General features: G+C 36.6%; 1 protein-coding gene across 1 annotated transcript in view; it reads right to left on the reverse strand.

Moving 5' to 3' along the window:
• PLEKHH2 (pleckstrin homology, MyTH4 and FERM domain containing H2) overlaps window positions 1-20,915 on the reverse strand; it is a 107,602-nt gene that overhangs the window by 15,545 nt on the left and 71,142 nt on the right. Inside the window, exons 17-23 of the mRNA XM_022573958.2 lie at window positions 19,400-19,508; window positions 18,339-18,451; window positions 12,050-12,229; window positions 10,068-10,165; window positions 8,512-8,689; window positions 7,476-7,631; window positions 5,524-5,621 (exon numbers count right to left, since the gene is read on the reverse strand). Of these exons, the coding sequence (XP_022429666.2) occupies window positions 5,524-5,621; window positions 7,476-7,631; window positions 8,512-8,689; window positions 10,068-10,165; window positions 12,050-12,229; window positions 18,339-18,451; window positions 19,400-19,508 (932 nt within the window). The remainder of the gene's footprint in view (window positions 1-5,523; window positions 5,622-7,475; window positions 7,632-8,511; window positions 8,690-10,067; window positions 10,166-12,049; window positions 12,230-18,338; window positions 18,452-19,399; window positions 19,509-20,915) is intronic.

Here is a 20,915-nt window from a genome sequence, read left to right on the forward strand (position 1 = left end):
ATGACAACACAGTGGCAGGAAAACAGAGATTTAGATCTGGCATTTGTTAAGTGTGTGCTCAATTAGCTATAACTGGATTTCCAGCCTTTTTTCCCCTATCCACTTGATGATAGGGAGAGGACACCCTATCATCAGTCACAGAGTCTTTCGTGGTAATTACCTCAAATAGCAAGGAATGAGAGGGCAGCAGGTCAGAATCTTGGGGGAAGCACGGGGGCGGGGGTGTACTTTGAAAAGCTCTTCCTCCCCAACGTTCTGATTATTCTTTCCGTTCACGCCAGCTTAAGAATCACTGGCCTGGGCCATCATTCAGAGTGGTTTCTTTTTTTTTTTTTTTTTTGCGGTACGCGGGCCTCTCACTGCTGTGGCCTCTCCCGCTGCAGAGCACAGGCTCTGGACGCGCAGGCTCAGCGGCCATGGCTCACGGGCCCAGCCACTCTGCGGCACGTGGGATCTTCCCGGACCGGGGCACGAACCCATGTCCCCTGCATCGGCAGGCAGACTCTCAACCACTGCGCCACCAGAGAAGCCCCAGAATGGTTTCTTGATAAAATAATTATCTGTGACTGCATGATGGCAAATTGTTAACTGGTAGGAGAATATGGCTGGGCAATAGAAATAGATTCTAAATTCAAAATGGTGTTAGCAAAGGGATATAAAATAAAGAGAATAAAGTTTAAGATGAAAGCCCTCCCTTTCTGGCATGTGAACATTTTTGTACTTAGCTTATTTTCTCCACTTGAAGTTAAGAACTATGTCTTATTCATCACTATAATGCACTAGGGTTTTTTTAGCTAAGTGTTAACCACTGGAAGGTTCTTAGTAAAAGTTTGAATTAGTAATACAGCTAGGAGGGAAAAAAGAACCTGTAGTTCAAATGGCTACAGGCAAGAAGAGCTAAAGTGCATTTTCTATCATTTCTGGCATGCCAATAAGACTGCACCTGGGAAGGGAAAATGAAGCACTATAGGCACAAAAGAGAAAAACAATTCCAGACACACATATAGGAACACAACCTGTAGGAACCATAGGCTCAAGCCCCTAATGGAACAGTTTGGGCTCCAACAGCTTTATAGGGATTTGGAGAGAATGTGAAGAGGAACTAAAGAGTCACAAAAATGATCAGGAAGTCAGAAAATCAAATCCACGGATCTTGAATAGGAAAGGTGCCAGGGTTACATGATCTTGAGTCTCTCCCAATATGACCAGCTTCCAGCTGCTCTCCAATCCTAAAGGGGCCTGAAGCAGAGAAAGGGGCTTCTGTCACAGCAGGGAGGGCACACGTTGGAAGGCCGGGGCATTCCCAAATGCCCACCTCCTCACTTGACATCCAGGAAGCTGAACACTGTGGGATGGAAATCACATCACTATGTGGACCAGTATCAGCAAACACACTGCTCCAAGTTCAGCAGAGCTCTCGGCACTGCTGGGTAATCCTTTTGCTCGCCTCCAACCGGCTCCATATTTCAGTCCTCAGAGCATTTATTTCCTACTGTTGCCTTTCTCATCACCATGTAAACTTACTGAGGAAGCAGCCTGCCTTCACTCTCCATTTACCTTCCTTCCTTCCTCTGTCCACCATGGTCTGCTAATAACACTACGAAATCTGCAATTGTGACGCCCCTTCCCTGTTCTCCTCCGGCCTCTATGGCTACCACAAGTCCTGTGCTCAGAAGTCACCACTGTGAGAAGCCTTCCTCTCTGTTCACACAACAGCTTGTAAACAGACATGCTATATTCACAATAAGAGCGAATATCACTGGGGTATCTACTATGTGTTAGGCTCTGATCCAAGTGCTTTACATTTGCCAACATTTAGTCCCTCAGGCAACCCTAAAGGTAGGTACTGTTTTCATCTCCACTTCATGCAGAGGGGACCTGAGGCACAGAGATGGTGAGTGACTTGTTCAAGGTCACAGAGTGGGGGAGCCAGGATTCTAACCCGGCAGTTTCTCTCCAGAGCCCATGTTCTTCACTACTCTGCTATACTGTCACTGTTACAGCATTAATCACATTGCTAAGAATTCATGTCTGTCTCTCCCTATAAATTGTAAGATTTCTAGAAGGTAGGAAAATTCTATTCACCTTTGAATCTCTAGGGCTTCAACAAGGCCTGGCACTGGCAGACACTGGATACATGTTTACGGCATGAATGGATAAATGAATGGTGGTGAGAATTGTTACATATGGAAACTATTTGCCAAAAAAACCCCTGAAAAATCCCTTCTGTAGCCTTGGGTAAATGAGTTAACTCTCTAAAGCTTCAGTTTCCTCATCTATAAGATGGAGATTAATGATAACACCTACCTAGCGGTGTTGTTAGGATTTAATGAGATGACGCATATAAACAGCTCAGCATAGGGCCTGGCATGTGGTAAGTGCTCAATAAATATTGGTGGTAGTTATTATTATTACTATTATGATGATGATGAGCCTTCTCTGGAGGTCTTTAGAATCACAAGAGTCTCTTCATACTAGAATTTTTTTTTTTTTTTTTGGTGTGAACACAGCTGGAAGAAATGGGATAACCTAGGTGACCTGTTAAGAGGCTTCTTGGCTTAGGATCCAATGGATATAGGTGCTCTTACAGTCAGCTAAAGGTGGCAGAGATGGGAATGTTAAACTATGTTCCAGAAAACAATAACAAAGAATTATTGAAAATAATCTTTCGTTTCAAAGAGGGGAGAAGGAAGAGTTGTTCTCTGTAGAGAAAGACCCTTGCCAGTTTTGTTTTGTTAAAAACATGCTTTGATTTTGCAATTTCAAATAGACAGTAAGAAACCAAATTAAATAAGTGGCTTAAATATGAATAGAATTTAAACGTTGGTTACCAAATGGTTTTCTATGAGAACAAGTTCAAAACCTATTAATTAGATCCTTAACCCCTAAATCTAAATAATTAAAATTTCATAACTTACTAAATATAGGCAAAAATTCCATGATAAAGAGAGCTGGTGCTTTAGTTTTGCTTATTACAGCGCTGCCTGACAGATGAAGAATCAAGTCCGCAGCTGCATGGTAGGTCACAGCCAGCTCCCCTCCTAACTGTGTCCCTGGAAATTAGGGCTCGTTGTCTAAGCTATTTTACACATGTGCAAATCACGACCACATTTAGAAACAGTACTTTCTCATAGACGTGGCTATCCAGCCATTTCAGATTTCTGTTAAAAATTAAACGTTATGATCGAGTTGCTTTTTCTCTGATGTCAAAGATACTGTCATAAAGCTTTGTTGTTGTTAACAAGGCATTGTGTTATTCACGACTGTCTTTGTCCTCCCTGGTGGTGTTTGCTAGACTTGGCACAGTATTCTTACGTCTTTCAGACCACTTTTCTCCATTTCATCCATTTAATTTTGGTTCCAACTGTGGCCATCACAGTCAAAATCAGTATGTATTCAGCATTCATAAGCTATGCAGTGTTAGGAATAGTCTTAGACATGGACGTAATTCCACTTAGTGCCAACAAAACCAAATGAAAATTCCTGAACCTCTTCTGCATAAAGATATATGGCAGGTCAGGTCCAGGAGCTGGCTTCCTTCCACAAAAGACACAGGCAGCAACACGGACCTCTGGATCAGTGCTTCTCAAAACTTAGCATGAGTAAGAATCACCTGGAGAGTTGTTAAAACAGACTCCTGGGCCTTATCCCCGGACATTCTGACTTAGTAGGCCTGACATGCGGCCAAATAATTTGCATTTCAACGTGTTTCCATGTGATACTGAAGCTGCAGATCCAGGGCCCACACTTTGAGAACCACTGCTCCAGCGATCACAAAACTAAAACAATCATCTGGAAGGTCCACATCTTCCAGCTGCTGTTCTTGCCAGTCACCAAAGGGCCACAGATGAAGACTGCCATCAGTGGAGACAGGTTCCTCTGGGAGTACAGCCTATTATATTTCTAGTATCTAAATAATCCTGCTTATCTCTACGAATATGAGATTTTAAAACCTTAGATACCAAAGCTTGACAGTTACCTTCTCGTTACCCAGAACTCCTGCGAATCACCTCAGCTCATGAACCCCTGAACACAGAAGCTCTCGTGGCTCAAAACCACCATTTATTCAGATCAAAGGAGTCTGTTCAAACAGTGGTGACCCTTCAATGTCTGAGTGTGTAAGAGGAATCCACAATACGAATGCACAATATTTATTTAACTGTTTCCCTATTGATAAACTTAAGTACCCCCTACAACACTTATTTTTCACTGTTATAAAGCATACTGGAATATTCTTGCCCACTTATGCGGGTATTTCTGTGGAATAAAGTATCAGAAAAAGAGATCCTGAACTGGATCAAAGGCTGTTACATTCTTTATGTTACATAGTACCCTTACTTCTCATATCCCAATTTCAGATCTATGAACATATTCCAAAAGTAGCCTTCTGAAAGAAGTCAACACTTCACCAATAATTCTACCAGGCTCTTGGTCTGATATTTTAGATTTCTTACTTTATGGGATATGAGTCAAATAAAACAAGAAAATACTTTTTTTTAGTTTTTTTGCTGTTGTTGTACAGTTAATATGACCTGGTCAGTGAACACTCTTTATTAAATACCACCTTCTACTAATACATGGAAGAAAAGAAGATATTAAAAAAAAAAAGAAAGAAAGAAAACCTGATTTCTGATCATTTGCCAAAGTCTTTTAAAATTGTATCAGTTGAGAAAGTGAGTGCTCCAGCCCTACCAGCTTTTTCCCAGTTCCTGAAACACTGCACAGCCTCCTTATACAGGCTTTGAACATCCTTTTCCATCCATTTCCACTCTCAGCGCCCTTCTGACGTGGGCATAAGCATCATTTCCTTAAAGAAGCCTCCCGAAGTCTCCAGGCTAGGTCAGGATTCTTGCCATGTGCTCTCACAGAACCATGCTCTTTTCTTTCAGAGAACTTAATATGTTATTATATACTCATTAGAGTCATTGTAAAATTAGCAACCGTCTTCCTCACTAGCCTGTAAATTCCAAAAGATCAGGGATTGTGTCTGTTTTTATTATCATTTTATCCAGAGCATCTATCTAAGTGCCAGGCTTATAGTTGAAGCTCAATAAATACAGAGGAAGAGAGAATATGAAAGAATAAGAATGAATGGATATGAATATATCACTTCTGAAAGACTTGGGTAAACAAATACTTCTTACTACAGGTCTGCAGTAGGGTATTTGAGTATTCAGTCTTATGAAAAAATGTAATAATAGTGTTAAAGGAAATTTTGAAAGTGAAAAATTATATCAACTACCCTAAGAGAGCAGCTATATTTTCCTATAGTTTTTTTCTAATCTTTGTCCAAGTGCATATTTTTATAAAATATAATTATTCATGACATTAACAAACTAGAATTAGAGAAAAAAATTTATGTGACAGTTTCTTCTTCTTCCTACAGAAACAGTTACCATTTATAAGAAAACATATAAATGAATATAATTTTTAAGGCTATTCAATAGGAAACTAAATTGTAGGTGCATGATTTGAACATAGACGCATACTCCCACTTTGGCACTTGGCAATGGCATTACACACCTGTTTTTATAAGTGAGACGAACAGTTCTCGTACCTTCCCATTTCCCGGGATGCTGTTCTTTGGAAGCCTGTTCCCATTTAGAGATAATGTCACAAATCTAGAAGGGAAGTGGAAAATGGAGATTCATAATATTTTTCACATTGGGTATTTTTTGAAGACAAGCATGTCTATAGACTGAAATTTTTCAATTAATGTGATCAAACCAAATGGACTGGTGCTTTCTGTTTTAAGCTTCTGCAGCTCTGAGTTTAGAATTTAATTATAAATCACTCTTTGGTCCTCTTATCCTTTTGGACACACATTAACTTTGGACTATGGCCATGAATTTTTTACTCAAAAAGGAATCTTAATGAAGGACTGCATGAGACTGGAAACAAGAAGATTCCAGGAATTTTTTCATGATTTAGTCACTGAAGAAGCAACTTCCCACCTTCTGAGTTTATAAAGATTGGAATAACTGAAGTTATACCAAAGAAATCTGAAATATAATGTTAAGATTTTTGATTGGGAAAGAACAAAAATTCTCCAGGAACCAAATAAATGTTTGTTTGTTTTTTTTAAACTGGTCATTTGAGAATTATAAATAACAGTTTTCAGAATTATGGAGTAAGCAGTTATTCACCAAAGCCCCTAATATTTACTCAGTTCAAGCCAACCAAAAATACTAGCTTATCTTATTGACTAATTATTAACAGTGCTCAAGGAATGTCTGTCTCAAAAATTTACATTTGGAATTGTTGATCTAAACAGGATATACTTGGAGCTGAGAAGAAAAAGACATTCATTTATCTAGATGTCTCAAAATGCAGCTGAAGAAATAAGGCAGGGGTGGGGTGGAGTGAGGTGGAAATCCTATCTTCTGACCAGTACTCCTAAGGAACTAAGTATGAGCTTTAACATAGTCTGCGGAACCCCATGGACACCCAACAGATCGTTCTGCAAGTGGAGCTGGGCTTCTGGGAGTTAGATGAAAGTACTGATATTTCATATGTTCTAAACTCATAGGTGTGTCCCTGGCTTTGCCCCAATTCTTTAATCTCCAAATCATAGAAATACCTTTACTCCATAACAAGGTACTTATTCCCAAGAGCAATCAAGGACCACATCAAGTAAGAGGGTCCAGACCTGGTTCTAGCCGTTTGATTTGCCATAAATCATTTTTCACTCTGGGCTTCAGTTTCCTCATTTGCAAAATAAGTGGGTTATTTCTCTAAGGTTCCTTATGGTTCTATATTCTATATTTTTAATTGTTGCCATTGCTAGATGGAAACTTTATTACAGTTATTTTACTATGACCTAGAAAACATTTTTAAAGAATCTTCCAATTCTCTGTCTTTGCTCATGATTTTCCTTATGTCTGGAATCTCTTCTTTATTTCCACAGGTCCATATTCTACCAATCCCTCAAAGACCAGTTTAGCTCTTCCCTAATTTCCAATCTGAACTTAATCTCTCCCTTTGTAGAATGTTCACCTTACTCTTTATATATTTATCACTTTCAGATTGAAGGTTATCAGTGTATAAGGCTACTCTTTCCTAAGCAAATTAGAAGTTCACTGTGTGCAGGGACAATTTCTCGACCTTCTTTATATTACCCACAGGGTCTGGACCAGCTCCTGGGACACAATAAACAGTTCCACGAATATTGCTGAGTGAATGAATAAAATGGAAAGGCATTTTATTAGACCTTCCACACCTCCACTCTTTTTACCCTAATATTTAGGGTATTATTACTATTATTAATCCTCTTCCTCTCTTTAACATGGAGTATGTGTGTGTGCAGATCGTATTAAGAATTCTACAGCTTCAACAAAGTCCTGCAATATTATTTTTATTATGAAAATTAGATTGCTTAAATTTTTGGAAAATTCTTGAGCTAAACTTTTTGCAAATAGCAGAGTAGCTTCTTTGCTGTTTTCTGGGTCTGCCTCCTTAAAAGGAGTTGGTTTTACCTTGATGTTTCCTTGAAGACAATGCTCTAAATCCCTGCCAGAAGGATCATCTGTGAACAATGCAAATCCAGACTGTGCTGGCCTCCTCATCCCTGTATCCTGGTTCAAAGTATTCAAAAATTCTTCCACTGTGGTGGATGCATCAAATCCAACTACCTAAACAGAAATAACAAAGTCGTTCTCTTAATAAAAAGGTACAAACATTTCAAACTTAGATTTCAAGGGGGAAACAGGGCATTCTTGATGCATGATTAATGATAACATATTTATCTAGGTGTTTTCACTTTTTTTCCAAAGCTCCGCTGGAGAAATTTAATGTCATCTTAGTCATTAGCTTGATGTAAGAATTCAGAAATCTTGGCTTCAGCCAACAGACATGAATTCAAAATAGAAAGATCATTTGACAGCTGCAAACATCTTGCAGAGATATTATGCCTGCCCATTAGAAGCAAACCAAGAACTACAGTACAATATGTAATCTTTAAGCAAAGGAAAAAAAATAAACACATTTAATTTTTGTTTCTTTAATATGCAGTTAAGTATCTGAATTCCGTGATAAAAGGCTTAGAGCTACAAAGACTAATTGCTAGCTTTGGAACATGTTTGCTTGAGTTAATAAGCAAGCATTTAGATCTGAGTTGGGAGGGCTTGGACAGTTTTCCCAGATAATCCCTGAGATCTGGAGACTTTAAAGAGACTAAACCTGTACACATCCCACACGTTAGTAATTATTTCCTCACCTAGCCGGTACCCAGGTGGGGAAAGGCCTCAACCTTTTTGTTTTTCTCCATCAGAATTATAATGGCAGTGAAACTCCTCCCTTATTTGGTTCAATTATGGATTTTTTTAGTGTGAATCCTTTTTAGCAAAACTGTTTCACAACTCAGCTGTCCTGACAGAAGGTCTAATACATTTGCATATTTATCACTGCCAGGAGCTGACAGAAATAGGGAGACAGTCTCACTTCCCAGTTCCACAGAGTGCACTTAGAATTCTAGACTAAGCATGTTTTCATTGGGTAGAAAGTCTAATCTACCTGATATATCCCATTCATGAAGTGTACGGGGATACTGAAGGGCAAAGAATGATGATACGGGTTTCGAAGAAGGGTGGAAAGAATTTCCATTCTTGAGGGTCTTGCTTCTCGATCTCCATTCTGTTGCGTTCTTTCTACACATCGTTGGCAGTAAATGGCATATTTTCCAAATTCTGTCCTATAATACAAAACTTAAGATAAAGCCTAAGAACAAATTTAATTAAGACAACCTTTTATATATATGAAACCATTACGAAAGCTTTCCTTGGTGTACAATATTACAATGTATTATGCTAACGTTAACAGTAATTTTTCTTTTTGAGTGATATTAACTGCTGTCACTTTTCTCAAATTCTAGTGTCTTTACTTTTGCCACTGACTAAACCAGACTTCCCCACAAAACAATCTTCATTGTTATTGTATTATTATAGTCACAAAATAAATTTAAAATTACCAGACATTTTATGGTCAATATACAATGATTATATTAACAAATATGAAGAAAATAACTGTATAAAGACTAGTGCAGGATAACTTAAGAAGTGCATGATAAGGAGAGTTCTCTTTTGAAGAACAGAGGTTAATGCCATTCCTGCTAAGCAAGGTAAGAAAATATCTTCAAACAAAAATATATTTTCCTTTTTTGCAAAACATGCACTTCTTTAAAAATGTTAAACGTTAAACAAAACCAGTGGAGTAAATAAATCCAGTAAAAGCTGGATAGAGGTCTTATTTGCCCTCATTTGTTATATATAATTTTTATTCTGTTTATAAAAGCAGGTTGATAACATCTCTAAATATATCTTTATTCCAGTGCCTTCTAGCTAGACTTTAAAATGTCACCTTTGTCTGGCGGGGGTAGGGGGTCCTCAGTGACTGCTATTGAAATCACATGACCTTGATGACAGAGTCTCCAAAATATATTATGAGCTGCAGTATATTTTCCTACTGCTTTCAAGTTGTTTTTTGATTCATCATTTGTTTGTTTGTTTGAATCCCAGAGTCTATTTAAACAACCTAATATGAACCTCTTGGACAAAATGATCCTGATAACCCTTGGCTGGGTGCCCTGGGTCTCACTGTAAGAAAGCCACTCTGACAGCTGAATTTTATGAGTCTTTTTCAAAGGAGTAAAAATTCTGAAGTAATTCAAATACATACAATTATAAAAGGTGGGAAGACCATCAGAGAAGTCTTCTACATAAAAGAATTCAATGTGAAGAAAATAGTAATAGGAAAAATAAGGAAACAAAATAGTTGCTTTTATTGAATGAACACCCACTAATGATAAGACATTCATACTTGAAATAGACTTTTCACTTAAAATATTCTTTGTCAGTTTTTCAAGCTTTTACTGTAATCTTCCATAAGAGATTTAACATAACAAAGGAAATATTTTCCCAGCTCCACATAAATAATAACCAAAGGCTTCCTGTACCAACATTTGTTTCACACATTCTTCCACAAATGTACCTGGCAGGTTACTAAATACCTTTGATTTATTGTAGACACTCAGAGGCCACATAAATGGTTTAGCTGGCTAGAATTCTGCGTACCTGGAATCTGCATTCCTCTTTAGGTGGAGCCTGAGGAGCCACAGGAAAGGATGATGGGGAAGGAAGAGCCCAACACAGAGCGCTAAGAGCTGCCAGCCCTGGGCAAAGAGAGCATCACAGGTCAGACACCATGTGGTCGTCAGAGATCCAAGTGAGGGCAAGTATGACTGACAGAGGCTGTGAGAGCAAGGGGATGATGACAGTCTTACTTGACCCCACAATGTTTTTGCTTTTTCCATATATACATTATCTGCTTAGAGCGTTTATAATACATAAAAACATAAAAGCTTCCTATTGGGTCAGAACCATAATCCATCTAGTTGTATATATCGTTGTCTACAACTGAGGTACCAGAAGACGTGATATGGTAGTCCTTTTTGATATCACACCCAAAGATCAGGGAAATTGTTGCTTTTTGTTCATTTATGTATTAACTCATTCATTGAAATATAAGTAATGGCACTGAGAAAGGGCAGATTGAAAAATAGCAAAAAAATTATTTATACAAAAAGCAAAAACTATCTACCCATATATAGATACATACCTAAATAAGGGGCAAGTACAAAAATATTAACAGAGGTATGTCTAGGTAATAGAATTGTATGTGATTTTTATTCTTCTCTTGCTCTGGACTATATTCTATTTTCTATCTTAATTTTTTTAATTAAGCAAGTATAACTTCAATAATTTTTTAAATGTCATATAAAAAAGGAGAAGGGGGAAAGGCCCTGCCCTTGAAGAACCTACAGTCCAGGAGAAGACATTATATATTCAAACAGTAATTTATAATATAATATCGCTAATACATTGTAATAATATTTTTTAAGTATAACCAATGGAGGGAATGACTTACTGTTGCGGAAGTCAGGAAGGAATATATGGGAGAGATATTGCTTGGGCTGGACGGTGAAGTCACAGGTAGGAAGAAAGCAGAGGGATCCAGGTAACAGGAATAATGCCAGGTGCAAGGTGAAGGATAATGCAAAGGCAGGGTGTGTTTGAAGAATGGGGAGAGTTTATTCATTCACTGTACACTGGAGGCAGGAAGTATAAAATGAAGTGGGGAAAGAGGAGGCCACTGGAGCCAGACTATGAAGGGCCCTTGATTCACATAAAGATTAAGCTTCAGAACCCCTCTATGCACAGGTCCCCTCCAAGTCCCTGGGACAGGCCCGATGAGCTGTCCCAGTCATATGACATGGTCATACGTTCTTTTAAAATGTGTAAAAGTAATGTATTTTGTACTCTTTTTCTTGGAGAGTATTCGCTGCATAAGCTTCAAGTCCCACAAAACCTGGATCCACCCCTGAGAGTCTTACAGGCTAGGGTAAGAAATTTCTATTTTATCCTGTAGTTGACAGGGAGTCAGTAAGCAAAGATTAAAAGAGGTATTCACTGAAGAGTAAACACAAGTGACCAAAAACCCCCTGAAAATAAATTCAACTGCACTAATAATTAAGGAAATGCGTCCAAAATCAATAGTGAAATACTACTTTTTACCTGGAAAGGAATTAAAAGAAGAATTACACTGAACATTGTTGAAGATATAGGAAAATTCTAGAAGTGGACTCAATGAAATTCACTGGACTTGCACACAAAATTTAGGTTCAAAGATGTCTAATGTAGTGGTATTTATTATTGGAAAAACCTAAATGTATAGTAATTGATATTAATACAACTAGTATTAATGTTCTGTAGACTATTGAAGGCTATAGGGGAAATGATTATGTTCTATAGTTTTTAAAAAGTAGTATGTACACTGTAGCTCTAGTAATGTGAAAAACTGTGAGTGCATAAAGACATACACATATACATTTATATATAAATATAGACACTGAAAAGATATACATAAAAATATTAATAGCTGTTTTTCCATTTCATACTTTTTGTAATTTTCCAAATGTCTGTATTGAATATGTATTTTTCTTACAATCAGGAAAACAACATCATTTAAAATTGCATGTATATGTATCAACAGATACCTGCAGTGGTCCTGGTTGATTCTGTGGCTGTCTCCGTCTTGTCTGTTTAATGAGCTGACAGCAAATTTCATTCTGTAGCTCAGGATGTGTCAAACAGATTTGCAAAGCACTCTGGGCTAGAGATATGTGGTAATCAATTGCAGGAGAGTCAACTGCTGCATTTATAAAAAGTTGGCAGGTCTGAATTGAATGAAAAAAATAGATATACTCAGGGTGAGAAATGATCAGATTTATTCTGCATGAAATATTGATTCTCTTCTTAGCAATAGCTTTTGTTTAAAAGGATGGAAAAGGATATATTGTGATAACACTAATAAAAAGAAATCCAGAGTGGCTACGTTAATATCAGACAGAGTAGATTTCAGGGCAAGGAATTCTGCCAGAGATAAAGAGGGTCATTTTATAATGATAAAGGGGTCAGTTCATCTAGAGGACATAACAATCCTAAATGTTTTAAAAACATAGCTTCAAAATACATGGTGCAACAACCTATAGGACTATAAGGAGAAACAGACAAAGTTTACAATTAAAGTTAGAGATTTCAATATCCCCTGTCAATATTTGAGAGAACAAGTAGGCAGAAAAATCAGTATGGATTTAGAAAATCTGAATAACACTATCAACCAACTTGAACTCATTTGTAGAATACTCCACCTCAGAGCAGAATATGCATTCATTTTAAGGGCATATGGAACAGTAATAGTCCCTGGTCTACCAGACTATAAACTTCATAAAGACAGGGACTCTTTCTTATTTATCTTTGTATTCTCTACACAGCACAGAATTTCTAAACTTATTTGACTACAATCCCTTCCCATCTTTATTTTTTTCCAGTAATACCAATTGGCATCTTTAAAAACTAGTTTACTGAGGAAAATATTTTGGGAAATAGTAGAATAAATAACTTAAAATGAATGCAGATAAATACTTTTTTCCCCCAAAGAGATTAAATTTTGGAGTAGGTTACTAGTAAAAGGTTATAGCATAATCTTTCCTAGACATTTTCCAAAGTAGGATATTAATACTTATCATTCTTCATTTTAACAGTTCATTGTAATAAAACTGTGAAAATTTGTTTTGTTCCTGACTAGAGGAGTAGGTACACTTGCCTGAGAAAGTTTAGGATGGATTGCCTAAAGGCAGGGGAAGCAACTTCAATACTCATAAAGTGTTCTATCTATGAATTCTTAAAAATACTTGCATGCTAATTGAACCCCAAATTATTGTAATAATGTATTAAATAAATTTGTAGTTATAGTGTAATATATATTTGTTTCAATGAATTAAATATATTGCGCTTATTAATGACATTGATATTTGGGAGTAAAATGAAGTTCTGAGAGCGAAATCAGTTTCTTTTGAGCAGGCTATTTTAAAATGTCAGTCTTTTTTTCTTACAACAAATGTCAGAAAACAAAAGAAGTACTGCTTGTGACAGCATATAGTTGGATCTTGCTTTTTTATACAATCTGACAATCTCAACCTTGTAATTGGAGTGTTTAGACCATTTAAATTTAATGTAATTATTAGTATGATCAGGAATAAATCTTCTATCTTGCTATTTGTTTTATATTTGTCTCATATGTTCTTTTTGGTTTTCCTCTTTTTCGGCCTTTTAAAAAATTACTAGAGTATATTTTATGATTCTGTTTTATGTCCTTTATTGGCTTATCAGCTAAACCTCTTTGACTTTTGTTAAGTGGTTGCTTTAGGGTTTTAGCATATATTTTAATCTTATCACAGTCTACCTTTAAGGAATATTATACCACTTCTTGTAGTATAAGAACCTTATAACAGTATACTTACATTTCCCCTCTCTCAGTCTTTGTGCTATTATTGTCATATATTTTATTTCTACATATAATTTTAAACCCCACAATACAATGTTATTATCTTTCCTTTAAACAGTCAATTATCTTTTAGAGAGATTGAAATAATAAGGAAAAATTCTTATATATTTACCCACATATTTGCCATTTCTAGTGCTCTTCATTCCTCTGCATAAATCCAGATTTCCATCTGGCATCATTTTCTGACTGCCTAAAGGACATCACTGAACATTTCTTGTAGTATTGGTCTTCTGGGGAGTAATTCTTTCAGGTTTTATATATCTGAAAAAGCCTTTATGTCACCTTTGTTTTTGAAAAATATTTTCACTGGATATAGAATTCTAGGTTGATAGATTTTTTTTCCCTGCAGTACTTTAAAGATGTTACTCCACTATCTTATGACTTGTATAGTTTTCAATAAGAAGTCTGCTGTCATTCTTATCTATGTTCTCTATGTGTTAGGTTATTCCTCCCAAACCACCACCCTCTTTATAACTTGTCTAAAGCAATTGATTATGATGTATATTAGAGCAGTTTTTGTCACATTTCTTCCGTTTGAGATTCACTGAGCTTCTTAAATTTGAGAGTTTTATAGTTTTCATTAAATTTGGGAAAAGAAAATTTAAGCCATTATTTCCTTGAATATTTTTCTGTTGCCCTCCTTCCTCTTCCTCCAATTCCATATATGTTAGGCTGATTGAAAATATACCATTGCTCACTGTACTGTATTCAATTTTTTTTAAACTCTGTGTTTCATTTTGGATAATTTTTCTTGCTATGTCTTTAAGTTCACTAGTCTTGCCTACTGCATTATCTTACCTGTTGTTAATCTCATCCAGGGTATTTTTTTCATTTTAGCCACTACATTTTTCATCTTTGAAAGTTCAATCTGGATCTTTTAAATATCTTCCATTACTCTTCTTAAAATGCTTATGCTGTCCTCTACCTTCTTGAATATATGAAGTATGGCTGCTGGTCTCCAAGATGGCCCCCAATGATCTCCATCTCTTGATATTCAGACAATATCTGAGGCAATCCCCTTCCATATTGTACTAGAGTTAGTCTGTGTGACCAGTAGAATATGGCAGAAATGATGATATGCCATTTCTGAGGTTAGGTTATTAAAAATCAATGTGACTTCTGTCTTGAGTACTCTACTTGATGCTTAGTGCATTAGGAGGTCTTTCCATTCTGGATGATAGGAATACAAACTATTTTCAGCTATGTGTAAGCTCCAGGAATTTTTTTTTTTTTTTGTCTATTCTTTTCTGGTAGTTCTTTCCCTAGCCTCAGGTAGTTTCCTCACACACACATGATTATCAGTTCTCAGCTAAAAACTCAAAAGGAACCCTCTATGAATCTGTGGAGCACTTTCCCACTCTCTTTTGCTCACTCCTCTCAGTTTTGTGAATTCTAACCATCTTGGCCTCCTCTAATTCTAAACTCTGTCTTGGTAACTCAGGAAGACTGCCAAGCACTATCTGGGTGTCCCTCCATGCACTGTGGTCATGAAACTCTCTCCAAGATATTAAGCTGCAACGATTGTAAAGCTTACTTCATTTGTTTTCCTGAGGATCACTGTCCTGCACAGCCTGTTATTCAACAGTCTGAAAACCATTGGTAGGGTAAATCCAGTTCCTGTTGCTCCATCACAGCCAAAAAGCAGAAGTTCTTCCTTTTATCTTCTAACTGGTTGTTGTTTGTACGTGTAAAAAGTTTTGATTTCTGCTTATTAATTTTGTACCTCACTATCTGATTGAATTATCTTTTTTGTTTGTAGTAGTTTTTTAAGTTTTTTTCCCCAGGTATACAATTATATAGTCTGTAAATATTTGCATTTCCAATTTGTTCCCTTCTAATTTGTTTTCACTGCCTAATTGCAACTGGTTAGTACCACTAATAGAATGCTAAATAATAATAATATTGATAATAATGGGGATACACTCTATACAGATTATGCTTTAATAAGAAGTTTTTAAAATATTAATGGGAGTGAGTATCATTGTCTTGTTCTTCACTTTAATGAAAATGTTTAAAGCATTTCCCCATAAAGCATGACATTTGTTTTTACTAAGCAGGAATATTTTATCATGTTAAGGAAATATCTATCAGTATTTTATGAATGCCTGTTCACCATTTATAGAGATGACTGTCAACTTAATAATCAATAATATTAATAGACATCCTAATATTTAGCCATCCTTGATTTCCTGGAACAAATCCCTCTTAGTCATGATTAGTATTCTTTTAGTATGATGTTGGATTCTGTTTACTAATACTTTATTAGTTTTTGTATGAAATGCTCTGTTTTCTACAATATTTTCTGGGGTTTGGTAACAAAGTAATACTCACTTCACAAAAAGAATCTGGTGACATGATGACTGAGAATTGCTTCAAAATAATCCAATCTTGGGGAGCAGTGGGGTTGGGGAGAATAAAACAAAATTGGTCATATGTTGACAACTGTGGAGCTGGATGATGAGTATCTTATACTTCATAATATTCTCTCTACTCTTATATATGTTTGAGATTTACCCCCAAAAAAGTAAAAGAGAAAAATTTTGCAAAATTTCCTTCTTTCCTATGCTTTGGGACAGTTTAAACAGCATTGAAATTAACCACACTTATAAAGTTTAGTAAATTTCCCTGTTTAAATTTTCATTCACCTCTGTAACTGGATTTCACCATTTATATTTTGTTATAAAGTTGATCACTTCATCCAGATTTTCAAATATATTTGTATAAAGTCTTTCTTGCTTTGGGTATTTGTGTATTCTACAGGTGGATTTTTAAAAACGTTAAAATTATGGTAATTTAAAAACATGAACAAAAGTAGAGAGAACAGTATAATGTACCCATCACCTGGTGTCAACAATTGTCAACAAGCATTTTGCCACACTTGTTTCGTTCAACCCCTGCATCCACTTTTTCTCTGTAGTATTCTAATGTATATCATGTTATTTTACCAATACTTCAGTAGGGCTCTCCAACTGATAAAGATTTTTTTCCCATAACCATCATGTCATCATTATCCCCTTCCCAAATTAACAACAATTCCTTAGTATTATCTAGTAAATATATAATTTTTTGAGATGGGTGAAATGTAGGCAAGAAAAAGCCAAAAGAGAGACAAAAGTTGAGACTTTAAGAGACTATGGGAAAATGAAGTACCAAGGTCCCAGTGCAGAGTCAAGACATGAATCCATAGAAGGTACATTATATTCTGAGACTGGAGTAATGGAGGAAAAAATAGATGAAAGAAAGTCTGTTGAGAAGAGAGATTCGAGGTGATCAATTCTGATGCCCTCTAATTTTCCCAATGAACTAGAAGGTAACTTTGTTGTGAGGAGCATTACTAAGTAGGGAATTTGAGGGGATGTGACCAAAGACAAGCAAAAGGAGAGACAGTTGACCCTAAGGAATGAAGACCACAGATTTACATTGGCTCCAGTCCATACGGCTGTTTGATGCTCTCTAGCAGTATGTATGTGATTAACAGGGAAGCAGGCAAGACAGCAGCATTGATCTCGGTTGGGGTTCAGCTGAAGATTGCATGGAACTACAGGTCCCAAGGAACTATGAGTATTAATGAAAGTCATCCAGACTAGATAAAGAAGGAAGAAAAGCCAAGAGGCAGTTATCGTGCTCTCTCTTGATCTCAAAGAAAATAAATGGCTCAAAAAAATGTCTTAGTGAGGATGAGAAATGGAAGAAAGAAAATTAGAGAGCTCATGGGCTAAGGGATTATGGTTAATGAAAGACACATTAGAATTTAAGCTTTTAGAAGTGGTGTACTTATGAGGAATGTTGAGGTCAGGGTGTGGACATGGAGAATTGGAAGGTGAAGCAGGGTAGAGAGGAAGCTTACTGACATTGAGAAGGTCAGGAATCTTAAGGCCGTGGCATTGGTGAGTGAAGTGATAGTAAAGTAATTCAGGGTAATGGCAAGATTTGAGGCAGAGAGAAAGATGTGAGTTGGGAGCCAAAATCCTTAATGAAATTTGAGGAGTTACCAGAAGGTGACTGATGACAGAGATGATGGGGGTGGAGGATTAAGAGTGACATAGTTGAATGGTAAGCTTCAAGTCACCACGGATTTCTAATAGAGGTTGAGTAATAAGAATGTGAGAGTAGCACTGGAGAAGAAGAAGGATATTGATCCCTCTCCCAACACTGAGGTACAAGTGATGTCAGAAATCTCTCCATTTGAGAGGTTGAAGAGGAAATGATTCTTCTGATATTAAGTGTTTCACATGGCCCAAATCATAGATAGTTGAATGCAGTAAGTCTCAAATCCTCACTCAGAAAGCATATTAAATTCACCTAATTTTATTTCAGTAGATTTTCTTAATCATCATCACATTTGGAATTTTCTTGAAAAGAGTGAAACTTTATAATCTGAAGTTTTATTTTTTCCTATTAAATTTTTTAACAATATATAACTTCATATAAAATCTTACCTTAAATAATTTAATTGCTTCTGTCTGTAGAGCTTCCGAAGGTAGTGTTGTCAAAGGAGAAATGAGTCCTTCTTTGCTGTGACACAAAGTAGGGTGTCTCCATATCTGAGAGGCTGAACACAGAATGAAATATGAACAGGAAACAGAAAGAATCACTTATTTTGGCCTCACATTAAATCAGTCCTTTAGAAATTACATCATTCTGGCTTGGCTCACAATTTAAGTCATAAAAGTCATGAAAAACCTCTGATAACATTATTTTATTTCAGTTTCCAGGCCATTGGGATTCTCCTATTTCTGTTTTGGATAAATTAAAGCTAGAAGAGTTTGGTACAAATATTCTAGGCCAAAACAAGTCTACCAGGACGTTGTCATGTTGCTTAAATGTGCTAAAGATTGGTGACCTAGGTGGGGAGATGACTGTACGTGAGAGAGAGCTGGGGGAAGATACAGAGAGGAGAAGCCAGAGCAGAAGGAGACAGAAAGATAAAGAGGAACTTGAAGTCATTCCTAAAATCAACATTTATTAAATTCCTATACTAGACACTGCAAATAAAATGTGATCTCTATTACTAAGTAAAGCAGAGCTTAGAATCTAGGCTCTCAATGGGGAAACCTTAGCCATAAAAAAAACTTCAGTGCAAAGTAACAAATGCTATAAAAGTTTTAAATGGTAAAGTGCATTGGGATATAATTTTAACATTTATTAGGCACCTTTTATGAGCCAGATGCTGAGTTGGGATGGGTTGGCTGGGGGAGCTCCTAAGGTAGGTAGGATTTCATCAAGTTGGTGGGGAATGTGAAGGAAGAAGGGTGTTCCAGGCAGAGGGAGTAATGTGAGCAAAGGCAGAGAGGTGTGACAGGATATGGACATGTCAAGGAATGACGGTGTCCTTGGAGCCGAAGAACCACAATAAGAATCCTGGCCCGTAACAAGCAAAGCCTATGAGAAGATGGGTACATCTCAGGGAAACAGGAGCTCGCAAAGTGAAAACTCTATTAGGCTAAGGGAGTTAGGGCCCATTTCATAAACCATAAAGCCTTGTACGTTATAAACTTACAAGGTTCCCCTTCTATATTTAGCAATTTGCAAACGAGTTGTTCAAATTCAGATCCAACATTTACATTGTTACTTCCAGCTGCAACAGTCAGGTGATAAAGCCAAGTGTCCTTAAAAATCAAAACATATTAATAGAAATGTTAACCAAGACACAGTTTCTGATGACTTAAGGAAAAAAACAACTTGCATAAACAGTAGAAAACTTTGACAATGGAAAAAAAACACTCTTAATTTTTAAATAATAACTAAAAGCCACTTAAAGAGTTCTGAAGCCAGCTTATTTGAATTGTGCTCATAGTACCTTTTCCCCATTGTTCACATTTAGAAAAGCATAAGAAAATTAAGAAAGTAACGTGACATTAAGAGACTAGAATAAATACAACCAATTAATATTCTTTTATGAAATACAACAAATTCTATCAAATTTAAAATCTGACTCCTAGTACATACAAATAGAATATATAAAATACCTAGGAAATCCAGAAAATTTAAAGAAGGAAATAATACCCAGAAGGAACATACCTCAACACAATAAAGGCCTTATAAGAAAAGCCCACAGCTAATATCATACTCAATGGTGAAAAAGTGAAAGCTTGTCCTGTAAGATCTGGAACAAGGCAAGGATGCCCACTCTTGCCACTTCTATTCACCATACCACTGGAAGTCCTAGCCAGAGCAACAGAGCAAGAAAAAGAAATAAAAGGCATCCAAATCGGAAAGGTAGAAGTAAAATTATCTCTGTTTGCAGATGACATTATCTTATTTGTTGAAAACCCTAAAGGTTCCATAAAAACACTGTTAGAACTAATACATTTAATAAAGTTGCAGGATACAAAATCAACATACAAAAATGGGGACTTCCCTGGTGGTGCAGTGGTTAAGAATCTGCCTGCCAATGCAGGGGACATGGGTTCGAGCCCTGGTCCGGGAAGATCCCATATGCCACGGAGCAACTAAGCCTGTGCGCCACAACTACTGAGCCTGTGCTCGAGAGTCTGTGAGCCACAACTACTGAGCCCACATGCCACAACTACTAAAGCCCGTGCACCTAGAGCCTGTGCTCTGCAACAACAGAAGCCACCTCAAGGAGAAGCCTGTGTACTGCAAGGAAGAGTAGCCCCCACTCACCACAACTAGAGAAAGCCCGCGCACAGCAATGAAGACCCAACACAGCCAAAAAAAAAAGTAAAATAAATGAACTAATTAATTTTTAAAAATCGGTTGTGTTTGTATACACTAACAATGAATTATCCGAAAAGGAAATTAAGAAAACAATCCCAAAACAATAGCAAAAAAAAAAAAAGAATAAAGTACTTAGGAATAAACTTAACTGAGGAGGTGAAAGATTTGTACACCAAAAACAATAAAGCACTAATGAAAGAAACTAAAGCAGACACAAATAAGTGGAAAGACATCCAGTCATAGATTGGAAAAATTAATATTATTAAAATGTCCATACTACCCAAAGCAACCCATAGAGATTCAAAGTAATCCCTATCAAATTCCCAATTTTTTTT

The sequence above is a fragment of the Delphinapterus leucas genome, chromosome 13 (genome assembly GCF_059928025.1).
Source record: "Delphinapterus leucas isolate spDelLeu-1000000601 "Yukka" chromosome 13, BTC_Dleu_Yukka2, whole genome shotgun sequence".
In the NCBI taxonomy this organism is placed as follows: domain Eukaryota; kingdom Metazoa; phylum Chordata; class Mammalia; order Artiodactyla; family Monodontidae; genus Delphinapterus; species Delphinapterus leucas.